The following is a 15,254-nucleotide window of genomic DNA, read 5'->3' as shown; positions in this document are numbered from 1 at the left end:
CTTCTTCTGGAGCGGACACGGCGCTAGGTGCTTTTTAAGAAGCGTCACTTTTAATATTTCCGACAACGGCATTGGCAAGGTGCTACTGTCCCTCGCCGTTTTTACGGCGGAAGCGGGGATGAGTGAAGCCCACAGAGGTTTCCTTGCTGAAGTCGCGTACCTGTTCTGTGGCATGGTCAAGAGGAGGATTCAGATTTGAACTTGTCTAACTGCGGACTCTCTGCCCGTCATTAACCGCCAGTGCTGTAAACTGCCGTGCAAAAGAAGGCGGACTTCATTCTGAAGGGAACTGGGAACGAAGTTTCCTAAGCATTTAGAGGAAAAACAACTCTCACACAGAGTGAGTGGAAGCTTAGCTGCAGGGCAGGGTGTCCATGGATTAAGGGAGGGACCGTGGATGGAGGGAGGGAGGGAGGGAGACAGAATTGAAAGTCAGAGTAGATCTGATAACACTGATCTGATTTGGTGACTCCTGAGATTTGGACAAAGGACAAGAGGAGGGAACTTCTGCCCTGAACTGGGTAAGGGTGGGGGGGGGGGGGGGGGGGGGGGGGGGCTGGGGATGGGGAATGAAGGCGTCTTTCATCAAGACGAGAAATATGGAAGGGGAGAAATAGCTTGGGGAAGCGAGATGATGCGGTTTTGGAAATAAGCGGAATTTGAAGCACCTATCGTCCACCCAGAAGGACCCGGCCACAAGGCAGTTAGGAAAACGTTGGTGTAGAGCCCAGGGCAGGGGTCTCAGCAGGAGATACCGATTGGGGAGCACTTGCCAGAGGCGGAGATACGGAAAGCAGAGGGGACCAGTGACCTCGCTGCTGGAGTTGCAGGGAGGGAAAAGACAAAGGCCCGCACGGGTGGGAACCACGATATTGATGGGGCTGGGGGAGAAAGAGGAGGAGAACCCGAGAAGGCTGAGATGGGGACCTGGAAAGAAGGGTAAGGAGGACGACCGGGAGAGAGCGTGAACCCAAAGGCCAAGTCCTCTGCCGAGGAAGCAAAGGTGTCAGCCAGCAGGGCCAGGGTACCCCGCTGTTTCCCTCTATGCAGGCACACGCACCAGTCCCTGCCACCCCAAGGCAGAATTCAGCGTGCGTGCGGACTGTTTTTCACTCGGTGAAAGCAAGGGTGGACTTTTCCCGGAATCAAGCTCGCCACATAAGGAGCTAATTATCAGGAGGAAGAGCATTTATTTACGCGGCCTTTCGTTTTCCTTTAGTTCTCATCTGATAGTAGAGAAGTGATTTAAGTACAGATCTCATTAAATGTTAAAACGTGCGTCTTCAATGGCTCCCTTGTATCGAGGAACTCAAGTTTGTGCCAGTCTACCAAACAAGTAGAACGATTTGAGAGACTTCTGTGAGGGCAGGTAGGCCTTTACAGTGAAAGGAACACAAAATTTCATCTTGTTCTTGGCTGGGTGTCAACAATGTTCCTAAATTGGAGGCGCACACAGGGCGACTTCCCTGGAAGAAAGCGGGGAGGGGCGGGGGACGGGGCGGAGGCTGTTAGATGAAAGCAGTGCGAGCTCGGGGCGGGGTGGGCAGAGGACCGACACCTGACACCGGCATCTCAGGTTCCAGGGTCTGCTCAGCCGCTCCCGGACCTGACATACCGGGTCAGTCTGTGTCAGTACGTCCCTTCGAGGTGTGTGCCCTGGGGATGGATGAGACGATAGGTGCAAAGCTGTGCCCTCGCACGCCTCCGAGGCCCGGGCCAAGAGATCCAGCCTGCACTGGGGCCTACGCCGCTAATCAGGCACCCGGGAGAGACCTAGAGACACGCTCTGGGGAGTCGCCGTGATCCGGAAAAGAGGAACATGTGGCAACCTGTAGCAGGCCGGCCACAGTCCCTGCTTCTCCCTTCTTGAGACACATCTCGAGAGGCAAAGGGAGCTTTAAAAAAACGTGGAGAAACCGCGTCTGGGCAGAGTACCCAGAGAGAGAGGCCGCAGGTTTCCGGGCCGAAAACGGTCCGTTGAAGGCCCAGGCTCACCAGTGGCCCGTAGGGTGCCTACACACACACACATACTCCCCGCCCCGGGGTTTTGATCAGGATAAGAGGGTGGGAGGTTGCTACGCAGTTGTGGAGTGAGGCCCGAAGTCTGCCGGCCGACCGTGGTGACACAGGAGAACCCGGAACCTGGAAGCGGCAGAAACCCGCGCGTCGGAGGGGATGACTTTCCTCGTCAGCCCGAGCCGCGCCGGGTGGGGCCATTTCCGGCGGGGGTGAGGAGTGCGCACCCGGTGGCCGGAGAGGTCCCCCGGGTGCACTCCGAGCCACGAATCGCCAGCGTCCCCAGTGACTCGTTCTAGAGGCAGCCCATCTCCGACCCCGGAGCCCCCCCCCCCCCGTTGAAAGAAAAAAAGCAGAAAAATAAAAAGACAACCCAGCCCAGGAGAACCCGACCCCGTGTGCGCGAGGCCGCCGAGCACTGTCGGGAACCCCTGTGAGCTTCAGAGTAGCAGGCCGGAAGGCGGCCAACGCGAGGGTTCTGCCCTTTTGTGTGGGGAGCCCCACACCGTCTGCCCACCTCTAAGCGCCCTCCCTTCCCGGGGGCACGGAGGCCCAGTGGCACAGCCTCTTTCCAGTGATCTGGTGGGTGGCTCTGAAAAGAGCCTTTGGATGCGATGGAACGTCGGACCGAGCGCGCGCTTCTTAGGCCCGCTCCCCGCGGATGCGGCGGGCCAACTGGATGTCTTTGGGCATGATGGTGACGCGCTTAGCGTGGATGGCGCACAGGTTGGTGTCCTCGAACAGGCCTACCAGGTAGGCCTCGCTCGCCTCCTGCAGCGCCATGACGGCTGAACTCTGGAAGCGCAGGTCGGTCTTGAAGTCCTGCGCGATCTCGCGCACCAGGCGCTGGAAGGGAAGCTTGCGGATCAGCAGCTCGGTGGATTTCTGGTAGCGCCGGATCTCGCGCAGCGCCACGGTGCCCGGGCGGTAGCGATGCGGCTTCTTGACGCCGCCCGTGGCCGGCGCGCTCTTGCGAGCTGCCTTGGTGGCCAACTGCTTCCGCGGGGCCTTACCGCCGGTCGACTTGCGCGCGGTCTGCTTAGTACGGGCCATGGCGAACAACAACTGCACAACACAGCGGCCGGGAGGGTATCGGTCCCGGGGCCGCAACAGCCGTCTTTATAGGCACAGTCTTTTCCCTATTGGGCGGGGCGAGAAAATTGAAAGTCCCGCGCTGGCTACCCATTGGCTGTGATGTCATCTTTCCTGGCGTGCCCGATTGGCTGAGGCAGAATCCTCCCTGCCCCCAGCCACCCGCCTCCCTGTCTACTTTCCAGTATATGCCTACAGCTCTTCCTGCCAGTTTTTTCCTTTCTTTCCGGCCCAGTCGTGGTTTTTTGTTTTGTTTTTCTTGTTTGTTTTATGTATACATATACATACACACATATACATATATTTTTAATCGCAACTGTTCAGATTGTTCCTCCGCAGCCCTTCACTCCCCAAGTCAGGCCACCCGCCATGCGCTCTCTTCTTTTCCACGCCCTGTAGCTCCCAAATCGAACCTCAGTCTCGGGTTTGGCCCCCGACCCCTGGTGACCTTGTTAGCTTTTCAGAGCCCCTTGGTCTGAAGGACGGCTTTTCCCGCCTTTCGGATCGCAAAATTGTCCCCGCCCCGGGCCCGAGATTCCGCCTCCGAACGCCTAAGTGGGGTCCCCTTATCTCCGCTGTTAGGACGTTCTCTGGCTTCTGAAAAACCAGAAACCACCACCCAGAAAGCAAGCCGGCTCAGTTAGGCCAAGCCCCAGGCTCGCCAGCATCCCGAAAACCGCCTGCTCCGCTCCTCCTAGGGCCTCAAGTGCCGGGCAGAGGCCTCGGGGGGCAACTGGGGAGTTGCGCGCTCGGCGCAGACTGAGGTGAAGCACTGGGGGCCGCCTAACAGGACTTGGGCGGCGCCCGAGGGGGTTGCGCCACGTCCACCTGCGTTATGAGGCTTACGGCCCGGCCCACTCAACCCAACCAAGGTGGCCCAGTGCTGCTGCACATCTCTGGGCGGTTGGGAGCCCAACGGAAAAGGCATTCCCCAGCGTCGCACACGGGTGGGGTTGAAGTGGCATGTCAAACAACTGGCTACTGTAACAGCTCTTTTACTGGAAAGAAGTGGGTGGCTCTGAAAAGAGCCTTTTGATTTCACAGGTGCTGCCTCTTCGAAACGGGGGCTGGGAGAGCGCCAAGTGCCGGCCTCACTTGCCCTTTGCCTTGTGGTGACTCTCCGTCTTCTTAGGCAGCAGCACGGCCTGGATGTTAGGCAGGACGCCGCCCTGGGCGATGGTGACTTTGCCCAGCAGCTTGTTCAACTCCTCGTCGTTGCGGATGGCCAACTGAAGGTGACGAGGAATGATGCGCGTCTTCTTGTTGTCTCGGGCAGCGTTACCCGCCAGCTCCAGGATCTCGGCGGTCAGGTACTCCAGCACCGCCGCCATGTAGACCGGCGCGCCGGCCCCCACCCGCTCGGCGTAGTTGCCCTTGCGCAGTAGCCGGTGCACACGCCCCACGGGGAACTGCAGACCAGCGCGGGAAGAGCGGGACTTGGCCTTAGCGCGGGCCTTGCCTCCCTGTTTGCCACGACCAGACATGACGGCACTGGGCACTGCGAGTAGCTCCCGACCGACGACCGAGAAAGTCGCCCTAAACGGCCCCGCTTCAGCTTTTTATAGGCAGAACGGCGCTTGTCCAACGAACACTTTGATTGGCCACAGCGTGGCTTTGTCCCGACGGCCAATAAGACAGCGCAGGGAGAATCCGCTCATTTGCATGACCTCCTCCCCCACCCCCTCGCAAGAGCGCCACTGAAAACTCACCAATCACAAGGCAGCGCACTCAGAGCCTTAATTTGCATACATCCTCTATAAGTCCCGAGTCGCTTCCGGTAGCCTCGGTCCTGCTGTTGTCGTGTTTGCGTTCCTCCTCTTTTCCTCCGCTCGTGCATCCCGCTATGCCTGAGCCGGCCAAGTCCGCTCCCGCGCCCAAGAAGGGCTCGAAGAAAGCGGTCACCAAAGCCCAGAAGAAGGATGGCAAAAAGCGCAAGCGCAGTCGAAAGGAGAGCTATTCCATCTACGTGTACAAGGTGCTCAAGCAGGTGCACCCCGACACGGGCATCTCGTCCAAGGCCATGGGCATCATGAACTCCTTCGTCAACGACATCTTCGAGCGCATCGCCGGCGAGGCGTCCCGCCTGGCGCATTACAACAAGCGCTCCACCATCACCTCCCGGGAGATCCAGACGGCCGTGCGCCTCCTGCTGCCTGGCGAGCTGGCCAAACACGCCGTGTCCGAGGGCACCAAGGCGGTCACCAAGTACACCAGCTCCAAGTGAGCCCCTCCTGGGACGCGGCGCTCGCACGAGTCGCCGGCCACTTAACCCCCAAAGGCTCTTTTCAGAGCCACCTACCTTTTCAGTGAAAGAGCTTGTGTCACTGGTTTCACCCCGATGTCTCCACCCTGCTTTCCCGTGCCACCTACCCTTTTTCTGGTGACAGTGATGTCTTCTAAGGGAGACCGGTAAGGTACCCACGAGACAGAAGGCCAGCTTTATGTACCTGGCCGGAGAATTACCTGGAAGGACGTGTTCATTCGCATCCAAGTGAACTGCCTCCACAGTAAAAACGTCGAACGATGCCTGGTCCTCCGTGTGTTGAAGTCCATCTAATGAGGAATATTGGGTCAGGAGGCAGGGTTGGCTGTGTGGCATTTAGGTCAGGTCAGTGCCTTGCAACGCGCTTTTTCTTGGGCTCTGGAACCTTTATTACGGAATGTTACTGTAAAACTGCAAAGCAGTACTCGGGCCCACGCCTCAACACCCACAGCAAACTTTTCCGGTGTGCTCGGACACCTCGATTTCGTGGTCGAAGTAAGTTTTAGTTACACACTCCTCTCTGTCTCAGTTTCGCATTCCTTTCAGGTATACACACAATCAATACATACTATTGCTCTGCTTCGAGAAGTGAACCGCTGTCAGATTAAGGTCACAGAAAGACTACTGTTTTTAATCTTTTTTTTTTTTTTTTTTTCACTCGGGCCTTGATACCTACACAGTTCCCCATAGTTGTAGCTTTTTTGGGGGGGCGGGGGGGGGGTTGCTGTTGTAACACAATCTGGATTTGGAAGACAGGAGGAAAGGGGATTTCTAGATGTTCAGGGACCTCATGAACCTGTGCCAGCTGGTCGTAAAACGTCCTCCAGAGACTTCCAACAGCAGTCTTTCATCTTAACGCTACTCGGCCTTAAAAACGTTTGTCCCTTGCCGGGAACAGTTCATCCTCTCTGCCAAAATAGAGGCACTAGACATTCGAGAGTCATACCGAGGCCCTCTCCGTTTTTGAGACTAGCTGGCTCCAAAGACGCGTTTCCTAAAACGGTTCACAGGCCATTAGACCCTGAACCAACCAACGTATGGATGAAAACCCCACGGGCAGCCACTGAACCCACATCACTGGGGCACTGGTGGTAAGAGGCAAGGAGGACGGACCTATGCGACACACCAGGTGATTCACGGTTGGTAACCACTGACGTGTTGCTTTTGCAGTTGCCATATTCCTTGGTAGGATCCTCTTCACAGTTTTGAGTCACGACCCCAGACATTGTCTTGCCTTTTTCCCTGACTGTCCTTTCCCAGAATTGTTTGTAAGGCTGCGTACAAAACTAGCTGCATTTCCCCTTTATTCCTTCATTAATTCAGGGCACCAAATATAGTACTTTACATTTCTACCCTTATTAGAGTTCAAGAACATTTTAAAGAGGTCAAATGAGAACAGAAGGTAAAACACAAATAAATAAAGCCATAAAACTGAAACTCCCTACCGAAAGAGATAGAAGAAAGAAAGAAAGAGAACAAAGTTAAGCACCCTGCAGGTAGGTCCTACCTCATCCCCTGGCTTCGCCTCCTGGTGGTTGGTTGGTTGGTTGGTTGGTTCCCTACATACCTACATAAAACCCCAAATAGTATCTGCCAGCCTGATTTCTCTTACTTTCTGTCTGCTCCACCTAATCAAGTACGGATAGCTTATTTCCTAGTTATACCAAATCTGTCCCTTCTCTCCGACGCTTTGTCCCGGGCCCCAGGAAACGCCTCCCTGGTTTTGCACATGCATTGCTTGGATCTATCGTGAGATGAGGCCGATGGCTGGAACTCAAGAAGTTCAGGAAAAGCATGGAGATAGGAGAGGAGGAAGGGGGACAAAGAAAATAGGGGAGAGATTGAGTTTACAGAGTAGGAATATAACAAAAAATAAAAATGAAAAATAAAAGAAACAAACCAAACACGAGGGCGCGAGCACGCACACACACACACACAGCTTAAGAGGCCGTGTGAACAACCGAATATGCCGGGGAGGAAGTAGTCAGTATTTGGTTCTGAGGACTCTCAAATACGTGAGTAGGAAAGCAGAAAACAGCTAATCTTTCACTGACGGTGGAGAACGTGACTCGATGTAACTAAATTACCCATCAATCAGTAGTTCCGTTTAGCACCGACATTTACGCTTACACGTTTCAAAGCAAAACTGACACCTTGTTCTGGCTCCGTGATGAGTATTTGTGCACATTGCTCCCCGAAACAGGGGACAGACTTTTTTAAAACCACCCTTTGCACCCTGAGATAAATAAAACATGCTGGGGATAGAGCCGTAAACAGAATAGAAAAGGTCCCTGTGCACATAAAGCTACGTCCTAGTAGATGGATGCTGAAATAAGCACGTGAAAGAAATGTATGGCAGAATGATATTAAGGGGGCAATGTGTGCTATGATGGAAAGCAGACTATGGAGTGCAGTGTGGATGACAGGTCTGATCAGTTAGTATTTGAGCAGAGGCCCAAATAAAGTAAGGCAGTGAGCCATAGGATAGCTTGGAGAAGAGTATTCAAAGAGAAGAGAAGAGAAGAGAAGAGAAGAGAAGAGAAAGCCAACAGGCGCAAAGGCCCTGGGGCAGGCAAAAGATTGGGGAGTTCAAGGAATACTAAATGCTAAAGCACTGTGAGCAAAGGAAAGCTTCGCAGAGAGATGACACCAGAGCGGTAGTTGATCACGTAGGCCATCGAAGGACCTCATAGGCCATTGCAACGATTCTAGCTTTTATTCTCGATAACTCGGAGTGCCTTTGGAGGATTTGGTTGGAGTAATGACATGATTTGACTTAAGTTTTCTAAAGCTCACCCAAGATGCTGTGTTAAAAAATACACTAGGAGAGCAAAGGGTAGAGGCAGGAAATGTATCAAAAAGGCTACAGTAACAGCATTTCGAAAGAGAGATAGCTGATAGCAGTGGAGACGGTGAGCAGTCGGCAAGCCTGGGAAAGCCTGGGAAATTGATTGGTCAGTTTGAAAAGGCACCTGGTCCGTCCCAAATTCAGTCTAACATAATCCCAGGGACACGAGGAGCCTGCCTTTCTCCCTCTCCCTCTCCCTCTCCCTCTCCCTCTCCCTCTCCCTCTCCCTCCCCCCACCCCCCCCCCCCATACCCAATTACACGCTCGCCCCATGCGCTCACATGTTCTCTCTCCATAGCCATGTGGCCCACAGCCACGGGGACTTGGCCTTCGGAGCACCCGGGAACTGGCTATGCGGCCTGAATAGAAACTCTTGCCTTGACCTTGCTGAGGACACGGCTGGACTTCTTCCATGGTGGGGCGTTGAAAACCCAGGGACCAGTGGAAATGGTGAAAGGTATTCAAGATATACATTTAAATTAACTGAATGTAGATTATGAAGTATCGAAGGGCTGATTGCAAGGTTTTGGACTGAGCGTTCGAAACTGCTGCCCTCTACTGCTATGTAAATTTGAGAAGCTTTAACACGTCAAACCCTGCCCCCTCAGCTTTGTCAAAGCCTGAGTCCTTTTGAGAAATCCAAGTCGCCTGCCTGCCTTTGTCTCCTCTGTGAACTCAGATGCGCAGGGGCAGTGCAGCCCCAACCAGAAATGGCAGACCCCTGGGGTAATCAGGCCTGGGACATAGAATATGCAAGATCCTGTGAGATCTGTTTGCTGGAGGATGCTATTAACTTGGAACTTAAAGGCACAGACAGGAAACCTTTGCAACCTGTAGTCCTTTAGTATGTTAAAACTCCAATATCTGCCCAGAATCACAGCAGGAGTTCTGTCTGCACCTTTGTAAGTCACGTAGTTCTTTTGATCTTTTCTGCCAGACTGTGAATCTAAAAACTAAGTCTGTTTTCTCAACAAAAATCTGCTTTACAATGGAGACGAGGCGCTCTCCCCACTAGAGAGAGAGTGGCCATTTCATTTTTACTTCCCCACAGAAACTGCTTGTCTCTGTGTAAGTCTTTCTCGTGTTTGGACGAGACATCCGCAGTGTTCCTTGCTCACTGCAGGCAGGTGAGCACACGTCACTGGGGAGATTTTTTTAGTACCTTGAGAACAGCCTGTACCCACAAATCCCTTAAATCTGAGTTTCTAGGGCTGGCAATCAGGCATCAGTATTCTTAAAATACTCTGCGTGATTACAGTGCAGAATCAAACTGCAGGACTACCATATAATGAATTAGATAGATTCCTTAATAAAAACAAGGACAGAATTAAAGAATGAGAAAATTAAATCTTATAGTTTATTTTATGCATTACAGGACTATGAACCACTAAGTTATACTTCTTGACAAACATATCAGATGAAATATGGCCTTGAATAATTCCTTTAGGAAGCAATGAAGAGGATAAAAAGTAGAAAATATTTCAAGGTGATAGTCCAAACGCCCACTGCCCTTAAAAGGAAATATTGCATTTTCTTCCTTGACCCTCAGATGTACCCGCCAACGCCCAATCGCAGATGTCCACTTGACGTGTTAAAGCTTCTCAAATTTACATAGCAGTAGAGGGCAGCAGTTTCGAACGCTCAGTCCAAAACCTTGCAATCAGCCCTTCGATACTTCATAATCTACATTCAGTTAATTTAAATGTATATCTTGAATACCTTTCACCATTTCCACTGGTCCCTGGGTTTTCAACGCCCCACCATGGAAGAAGTCCAGCCGTGTCCTCAGCAAGGTCAAGGCAAGAGTTTCTATTCAGGCCGCATAGCCAGTTCCCGGGTGCTCCGAAGGCCAAGTCCCCGTGGCTGCGGGCCACATGGCTATGGAGAGAGAACATGTGAGCGCATGGGGCGAGCGTGTAATTGGGTATGTGGGGGGGGGGGTGGGGGGAGGGAGAGGGAGAGGGAGAGGGAGAGGGAGAGGGAGAGGGAGAAAGGCAGGCTCCTCGTGTCCCTGGGATTATGTTAGACTGAATTTGGGACGGACCAGGTGCCTTTTCAAACTGACCAATCAATTTCCCAGGCTTTCCCAGGCTTGCCGACTGCTCACCGTCTCCACTGCTATCAGCTATCTCTCTTTCGAAATGCTGTTACTGTAGCCTTTTTGATACACTTCCTGCCTCTACCCTTTGCTCTCCTAGTGTATTTTTTAACACAGCATCTTGGGTGAGCTTTAGAAAACTTAAGTCAAATCATGTCATTACTCCAACCAAATCCTCCAAAGGCACTCCAAGTTATCGAGAATAAAAGCTAGAATCGTTGCAATGGCCTATGAGGTCCTTCGATGGCCTACGTGATCAACTACCGCTCTGGTGTCATCTCTCTGCGAAGCTTTCCTTTGCTCACAGTGCTTTAGCATTTAGTATTCCTTGAACTCCCCAATCTTTTGCCTGCCCCAGGGCCTTTGCGCCTGTTGGCTTTCTCTTCTCTTCTCTTCTCTTCTCTTCTCTTCTCTTCTCTTTGAATACTCTTCTCCAAGCTATCCTATGGCTCACTGCCTTACTTTATTTGGGCCTCTGCTCAAATACTAACTGATCAGACCTGTCATCCACACTGCACTCCATAGTCTGCTTTCCATCATAGCACACATTGCCCCCTTAATATCATTCTGCCATACATTTCTTTCACGTGCTTATTTCAGCATCCATCTACTAGGACGTAGCTTTATGTGCACAGGGACCTTTTCTATTCTGTTTACGGCTCTATCCCCAGCATGTTTTATTTATCTCAGGGTGCAAAGGGTGGTTTTAAAAAAGTCTGTCCCCTGTTTCGGGGAGCAATGTGCACAAATACTCATCACGGAGCCAGAACAAGGTGTCAGTTTTGCTTTGAAACGTGTAAGTGTAAATGTCGGTGCTAAACGGAACTACTGATTGATGGGTAATTTAGTTACATCGAGTCACGTTCTCCACCGTCAGTGAAAGATTAGCTGTTTTCTGCTTTCCTACTCACGTATTTGAGAGTCCTCAGAACCAAATACTGACTACTTCCTCCCCGGCATATTCGGTTGTTCACACGGCCTCTTAAGCTGTGTGTGTGTGTGTGTGCGTGCTCGCGCCCTCGTGTTTGGTTTGTTTCTTTTATTTTTCATTTTTATTTTTTGTTATATTCCTACTCTGTAAACTCAATCTCTCCCCTATTTTCTTTGTCCCCCTTCCTCCTCTCCTATCTCCATGCTTTTCCTGAACTTCTTGAGTTCCAGCCATCGGCCTCATCTCACGATAGATCCAAGCAATGCATGTGCAAAACCAGGGAGGCGTTTCCTGGGGCCCGGGACAAAGCGTCGGAGAGAAGGGACAGATTTGGTATAACTAGGAAATAAGCTATCCGTACTTGATTAGGTGGAGCAGACAGAAAGTAAGAGAAATCAGGCTGGCAGATACTATTTGGGGTTTTATGTAGGTATGTAGGGAACCAACCAACCAACCAACCAACCACCAGGAGGCGAAGCCAGGGGATGAGGTAGGACCTACCTGCAGGGTGCTTAACTTTGTTCTCTTTCTTTCTTTCTTCTATCTCTTTCGGTAGGGAGTTTCAGTTTTATGGCTTTATTTATTTGTGTTTTACCTTCTGTTCTCATTTGACCTCTTTAAAATGTTCTTGAACTCTAATAAGGGTAGAAATGTAAAGTACTATATTTGGTGCCCTGAATTAATGAAGGAATAAAGGGGAAATGCAGCTAGTTTTGTACGCAGCCTTACAAACAATTCTGGGAAAGGACAGTCAGGGAAAAAGGCAAGACAATGTCTGGGGTCGTGACTCAAAACTGTGAAGAGGATCCTACCAAGGAATATGGCAACTGCAAAAGCAACACGTCAGTGGTTACCAACCGTGAATCACCTGGTGTGTCGCATAGGTCCGTCCTCCTTGCCTCTTACCACCAGTGCCCCAGTGATGTGGGTTCAGTGGCTGCCCGTGGGGTTTTCATCCATACGTTGGTTGGTTCAGGGTCTAATGGCCTGTGAACCGTTTTAGGAAACGCGTCTTTGGAGCCAGCTAGTCTCAAAAACGGAGAGGGCCTCGGTATGACTCTCGAATGTCTAGTGCCTCTATTTTGGCAGAGAGGATGAACTGTTCCCGGCAAGGGACAAACGTTTTTAAGGCCGAGTAGCGTTAAGATGAAAGACTGCTGTTGGAAGTCTCTGGAGGACGTTTTACGACCAGCTGGCACAGGTTCATGAGGTCCCTGAACATCTAGAAATCCCCTTTCCTCCTGTCTTCCAAATCCAGATTGTGTTACAACAGCAACCCCCCCCCCCCGCCCCCCCAAAAAAGCTACAACTATGGGGAACTGTGTAGGTATCAAGGCCCGAGTGAAAAAAAAAAAAAAAAAAAGATTAAAAACAGTAGTCTTTCTGTGACCTTAATCTGACAGCGGTTCACTTCTCGAAGCAGAGCAATAGTATGTATTGATTGTGTGTATACCTGAAAGGAATGCGAAACTGAGACAGAGAGGAGTGTGTAACTAAAACTTACTTCGACCACGAAATCGAGGTGTCCGAGCACACCGGAAAAGTTTGCTGTGGGTGTTGAGGCATGGGCCCGAGTACTGCTTTGCAGTTTTACAGTAACATTCCGTAATAAAGGTTCCAGAGCCCAAGAAAAAGCGCGTTGCAAGGCACTGACCTGACCTAAATGCCACACAGCCAACCCTGCCTCCTGACCCAATATTCCTCATTAGATGGACTTCAACACACGGAGGACCAGGCATCGTTCGACGTTTTTACTGTGGAGGCAGTTCACTTGGATGCGAATGAACACGTCCTTCCAGGTAATTCTCCGGCCAGGTACATAAAGCTGGCCTTCTGTCTCGTGGGTACCTTACCGGTCTCCCTTAGAAGACATCACTGTCACCAGAAAAAGGGTAGGTGGCACGGGAAAGCAGGGTGGAGACATCGGGGTGAAACCAGTGACACAAGCTCTTTCACTGAAAAGGTAGGTGGCTCTGAAAAGAGCCTTTGGGGGTTAAGTGGCCGGCGACTCGTGCGAGCGCCGCGTCCCAGGAGGGGCTCACTTGGAGCTGGTGTACTTGGTGACCGCCTTGGTGCCCTCGGACACGGCGTGTTTGGCCAGCTCGCCAGGCAGCAGGAGGCGCACGGCCGTCTGGATCTCCCGGGAGGTGATGGTGGAGCGCTTGTTGTAATGCGCCAGGCGGGACGCCTCGCCGGCGATGCGCTCGAAGATGTCGTTGACGAAGGAGTTCATGATGCCCATGGCCTTGGACGAGATGCCCGTGTCGGGGTGCACCTGCTTGAGAACCTTGTACACGTAGATGGAATAGCTCTCCTTTCGACTGCGCTTGCGCTTTTTGCCATCCTTCTTCTGGGCTTTGGTGACCGCTTTCTTCGAGCCCTTCTTGGGCGCGGGAGCGGACTTGGCCGGCTCAGGCATAGCGGGATGCACGAGCGGAGAAAAAGAGGAGGAACGCAAACACGACAACAGCAGGACCGAGGCTACCGGAAGCGACTCGGGACTTATAGAGGATGTATGCAAATTAAGGCTCTGAGTGCGCTGCCTTGTGATTGGTGAGTTTTCAGTGGCGCTCTTGCGAGGGGGTGGGGGAGGAGGTCATGCAAATGAGCGGATTCTCCCTGCGCTGTCTTATTGGCCGTCGGGACAAAGCCACGCTGTGGCCAATCAAAGTGTTCGTTGGACAAGCGCCGTTCTGCCTATAAAAAGCTGAAGCGGGGCCGTTTAGGGCGACTTTCTCGGTCGTCGGTCGGGAGCTACTCGCAGTGCCCAGTGCCGTCATGTCTGGTCGTGGCAAACAGGGAGGCAAGGCCCGCGCTAAGGCCAAGTCCCGCTCTTCCCGCGCTGGTCTGCAGTTCCCCGTGGGGCGTGTGCACCGGCTACTGCGCAAGGGCAACTACGCCGAGCGGGTGGGGGCCGGCGCGCCGGTCTACATGGCGGCGGTGCTGGAGTACCTGACCGCCGAGATCCTGGAGCTGGCGGGTAACGCTGCCCGAGACAACAAGAAGACGCGCATCATTCCTCGTCACCTTCAGTTGGCCATCCGCAACGACGAGGAGTTGAACAAGCTGCTGGGCAAAGTCACCATCGCCCAGGGCGGCGTCCTGCCTAACATCCAGGCCGTGCTGCTGCCTAAGAAGACGGAGAGTCACCACAAGGCAAAGGGCAAGTGAGGCCGGCACTTGGCGCTCTCCCAGCCCCCGTTTCGAAGAGGCAGCACCTGTGAAATCAAAAGGCTCTTTTCAGAGCCACCCACTTCTTTCCAGTAAAAGAGCTGTTACAGTAGCCAGTTGTTTGACATGCCACTTCAACCCCACCCGTGTGCGACGCTGGGGAATGCCTTTTCCGTTGGGCTCCCAACCGCCCAGAGATGTGCAGCAGCACTGGGCCACCTTGGTTGGGTTGAGTGGGCCGGGCCGTAAGCCTCATAACGCAGGTGGACGTGGCGCAACCCCCTCGGGCGCCGCCCAAGTCCTGTTAGGCGGCCCCCAGTGCTTCACCTCAGTCTGCGCCGAGCGCGCAACTCCCCAGTTGCCCCCCGAGGCCTCTGCCCGGCACTTGAGGCCCTAGGAGGAGCGGAGCAGGCGGTTTTCGGGATGCTGGCGAGCCTGGGGCTTGGCCTAACTGAGCCGGCTTGCTTTCTGAGTGGTGGTTTCTGGTTTTTCAGAAGCCAGAGAACGTCCTAACAGCGGAGATAAGGGGACCCCACTTAGGCGTTCGGAGGCGGAATCTCGGGCCCGGGGCGGGGACAATTTTGCGATCCGAAAGGCGGGAAAAGCCGTCCTTCAGACCAAGGGGCTCTGAAAAGCTAACAAGGTCACCAGGGGTCGGGGGCCAAACCCGAGACTGAGGTTCGATTTGGGAGCTACAGGGCGTGGAAAAGAAGAGAGCGCATGGCGGGTGGCCTGACTTGGGGAGTGAAGGGCTGCGGAGGAACAATCTGAACAGTTGCGATTAAAAATATATGTATATGTGTGTATGTATATGTATACATAAAACAAACAAGAA

At 52.8% G+C, this 15,254-nt stretch overlaps 5 protein-coding genes across 5 annotated transcripts; 2 read left to right on the top strand and 3 right to left on the bottom strand.

The window, feature by feature from the left end:
- Positions 1-2,413: 2,413 nt before the first annotated feature.
- On the bottom strand, positions 2,414-3,321 carry LOC114489249 (histone H3). The gene has a single exon (XM_036015406.1). The coding sequence runs from the start codon at positions 3,067-3,069 to the stop codon at positions 2,659-2,661; it is 411 nt and encodes a 136-aa protein (XP_035871299.1). The 5' UTR covers positions 3,070-3,321; the 3' UTR covers positions 2,414-2,658.
- A 766-nt stretch (positions 3,322-4,087) lies between these two features.
- Positions 4,088-4,664, bottom strand: LOC114489252 (histone H2A type 2-A). The gene has a single exon (XM_028503283.2). The coding sequence runs from the start codon at positions 4,590-4,592 to the stop codon at positions 4,200-4,202; it is 393 nt and encodes a 130-aa protein (XP_028359084.1). The 5' UTR covers positions 4,593-4,664; the 3' UTR covers positions 4,088-4,199.
- Positions 4,665-4,901: 237 nt separating this feature from the next.
- On the top strand, positions 4,902-5,418 carry LOC114489254 (histone H2B type 2-E). Its single transcript, XM_028503285.2, has one exon. The coding sequence runs from the start codon at positions 4,952-4,954 to the stop codon at positions 5,330-5,332; it is 381 nt and encodes a 126-aa protein (XP_028359086.1). The 5' UTR covers positions 4,902-4,951; the 3' UTR covers positions 5,333-5,418.
- Positions 5,419-13,198: 7,780 nt separating this feature from the next.
- LOC114489253 (histone H2B type 2-E) lies at positions 13,199-13,725 on the bottom strand. Its single transcript, XM_028503284.2, has one exon. The coding sequence runs from the start codon at positions 13,665-13,667 to the stop codon at positions 13,287-13,289; it is 381 nt and encodes a 126-aa protein (XP_028359085.1). The 5' UTR covers positions 13,668-13,725; the 3' UTR covers positions 13,199-13,286.
- Positions 13,726-13,954: 229 nt separating this feature from the next.
- LOC114489251 (histone H2A type 2-A) lies at positions 13,955-14,531 on the top strand. The gene has a single exon (XM_028503282.2). It carries the CDS (start codon positions 14,027-14,029, stop codon positions 14,417-14,419), a length of 393 nt encoding a protein of 130 aa, XP_028359083.1. The 5' UTR covers positions 13,955-14,026; the 3' UTR covers positions 14,420-14,531.
- Positions 14,532-15,254: the final 723 nt, after the last annotated feature.

Source organism: Phyllostomus discolor, chromosome 14 (genome assembly GCF_004126475.2).
Source record: "Phyllostomus discolor isolate MPI-MPIP mPhyDis1 chromosome 14, mPhyDis1.pri.v3, whole genome shotgun sequence".
NCBI lineage: Eukaryota > Metazoa > Chordata > Mammalia > Chiroptera > Phyllostomidae > Phyllostomus > Phyllostomus discolor.
Note: the sequence above shows the minus strand (reverse complement) of the source record. Positions and strands in the feature narration are given on the sequence as shown.

Excerpts from the sequence above, each read along its gene's own strand:
- LOC114489249 (XM_036015406.1), bottom strand. The coding sequence starts at position 3,069 with ATGGCCCGTACTAAGCAGACCGCGCGCAAGTCGACCGGCGGTAAGGCC.
- LOC114489252 (XM_028503283.2), bottom strand. The coding sequence starts at position 4,592 with ATGTCTGGTCGTGGCAAACAGGGAGGCAAGGCCCGCGCTAAGGCCAAG.
- LOC114489254 (XM_028503285.2), top strand. The coding sequence starts at position 4,952 with ATGCCTGAGCCGGCCAAGTCCGCTCCCGCGCCCAAGAAGGGCTCGAAG.
- LOC114489253 (XM_028503284.2), bottom strand. The coding sequence starts at position 13,667 with ATGCCTGAGCCGGCCAAGTCCGCTCCCGCGCCCAAGAAGGGCTCGAAG.
- LOC114489251 (XM_028503282.2), top strand. The coding sequence starts at position 14,027 with ATGTCTGGTCGTGGCAAACAGGGAGGCAAGGCCCGCGCTAAGGCCAAG.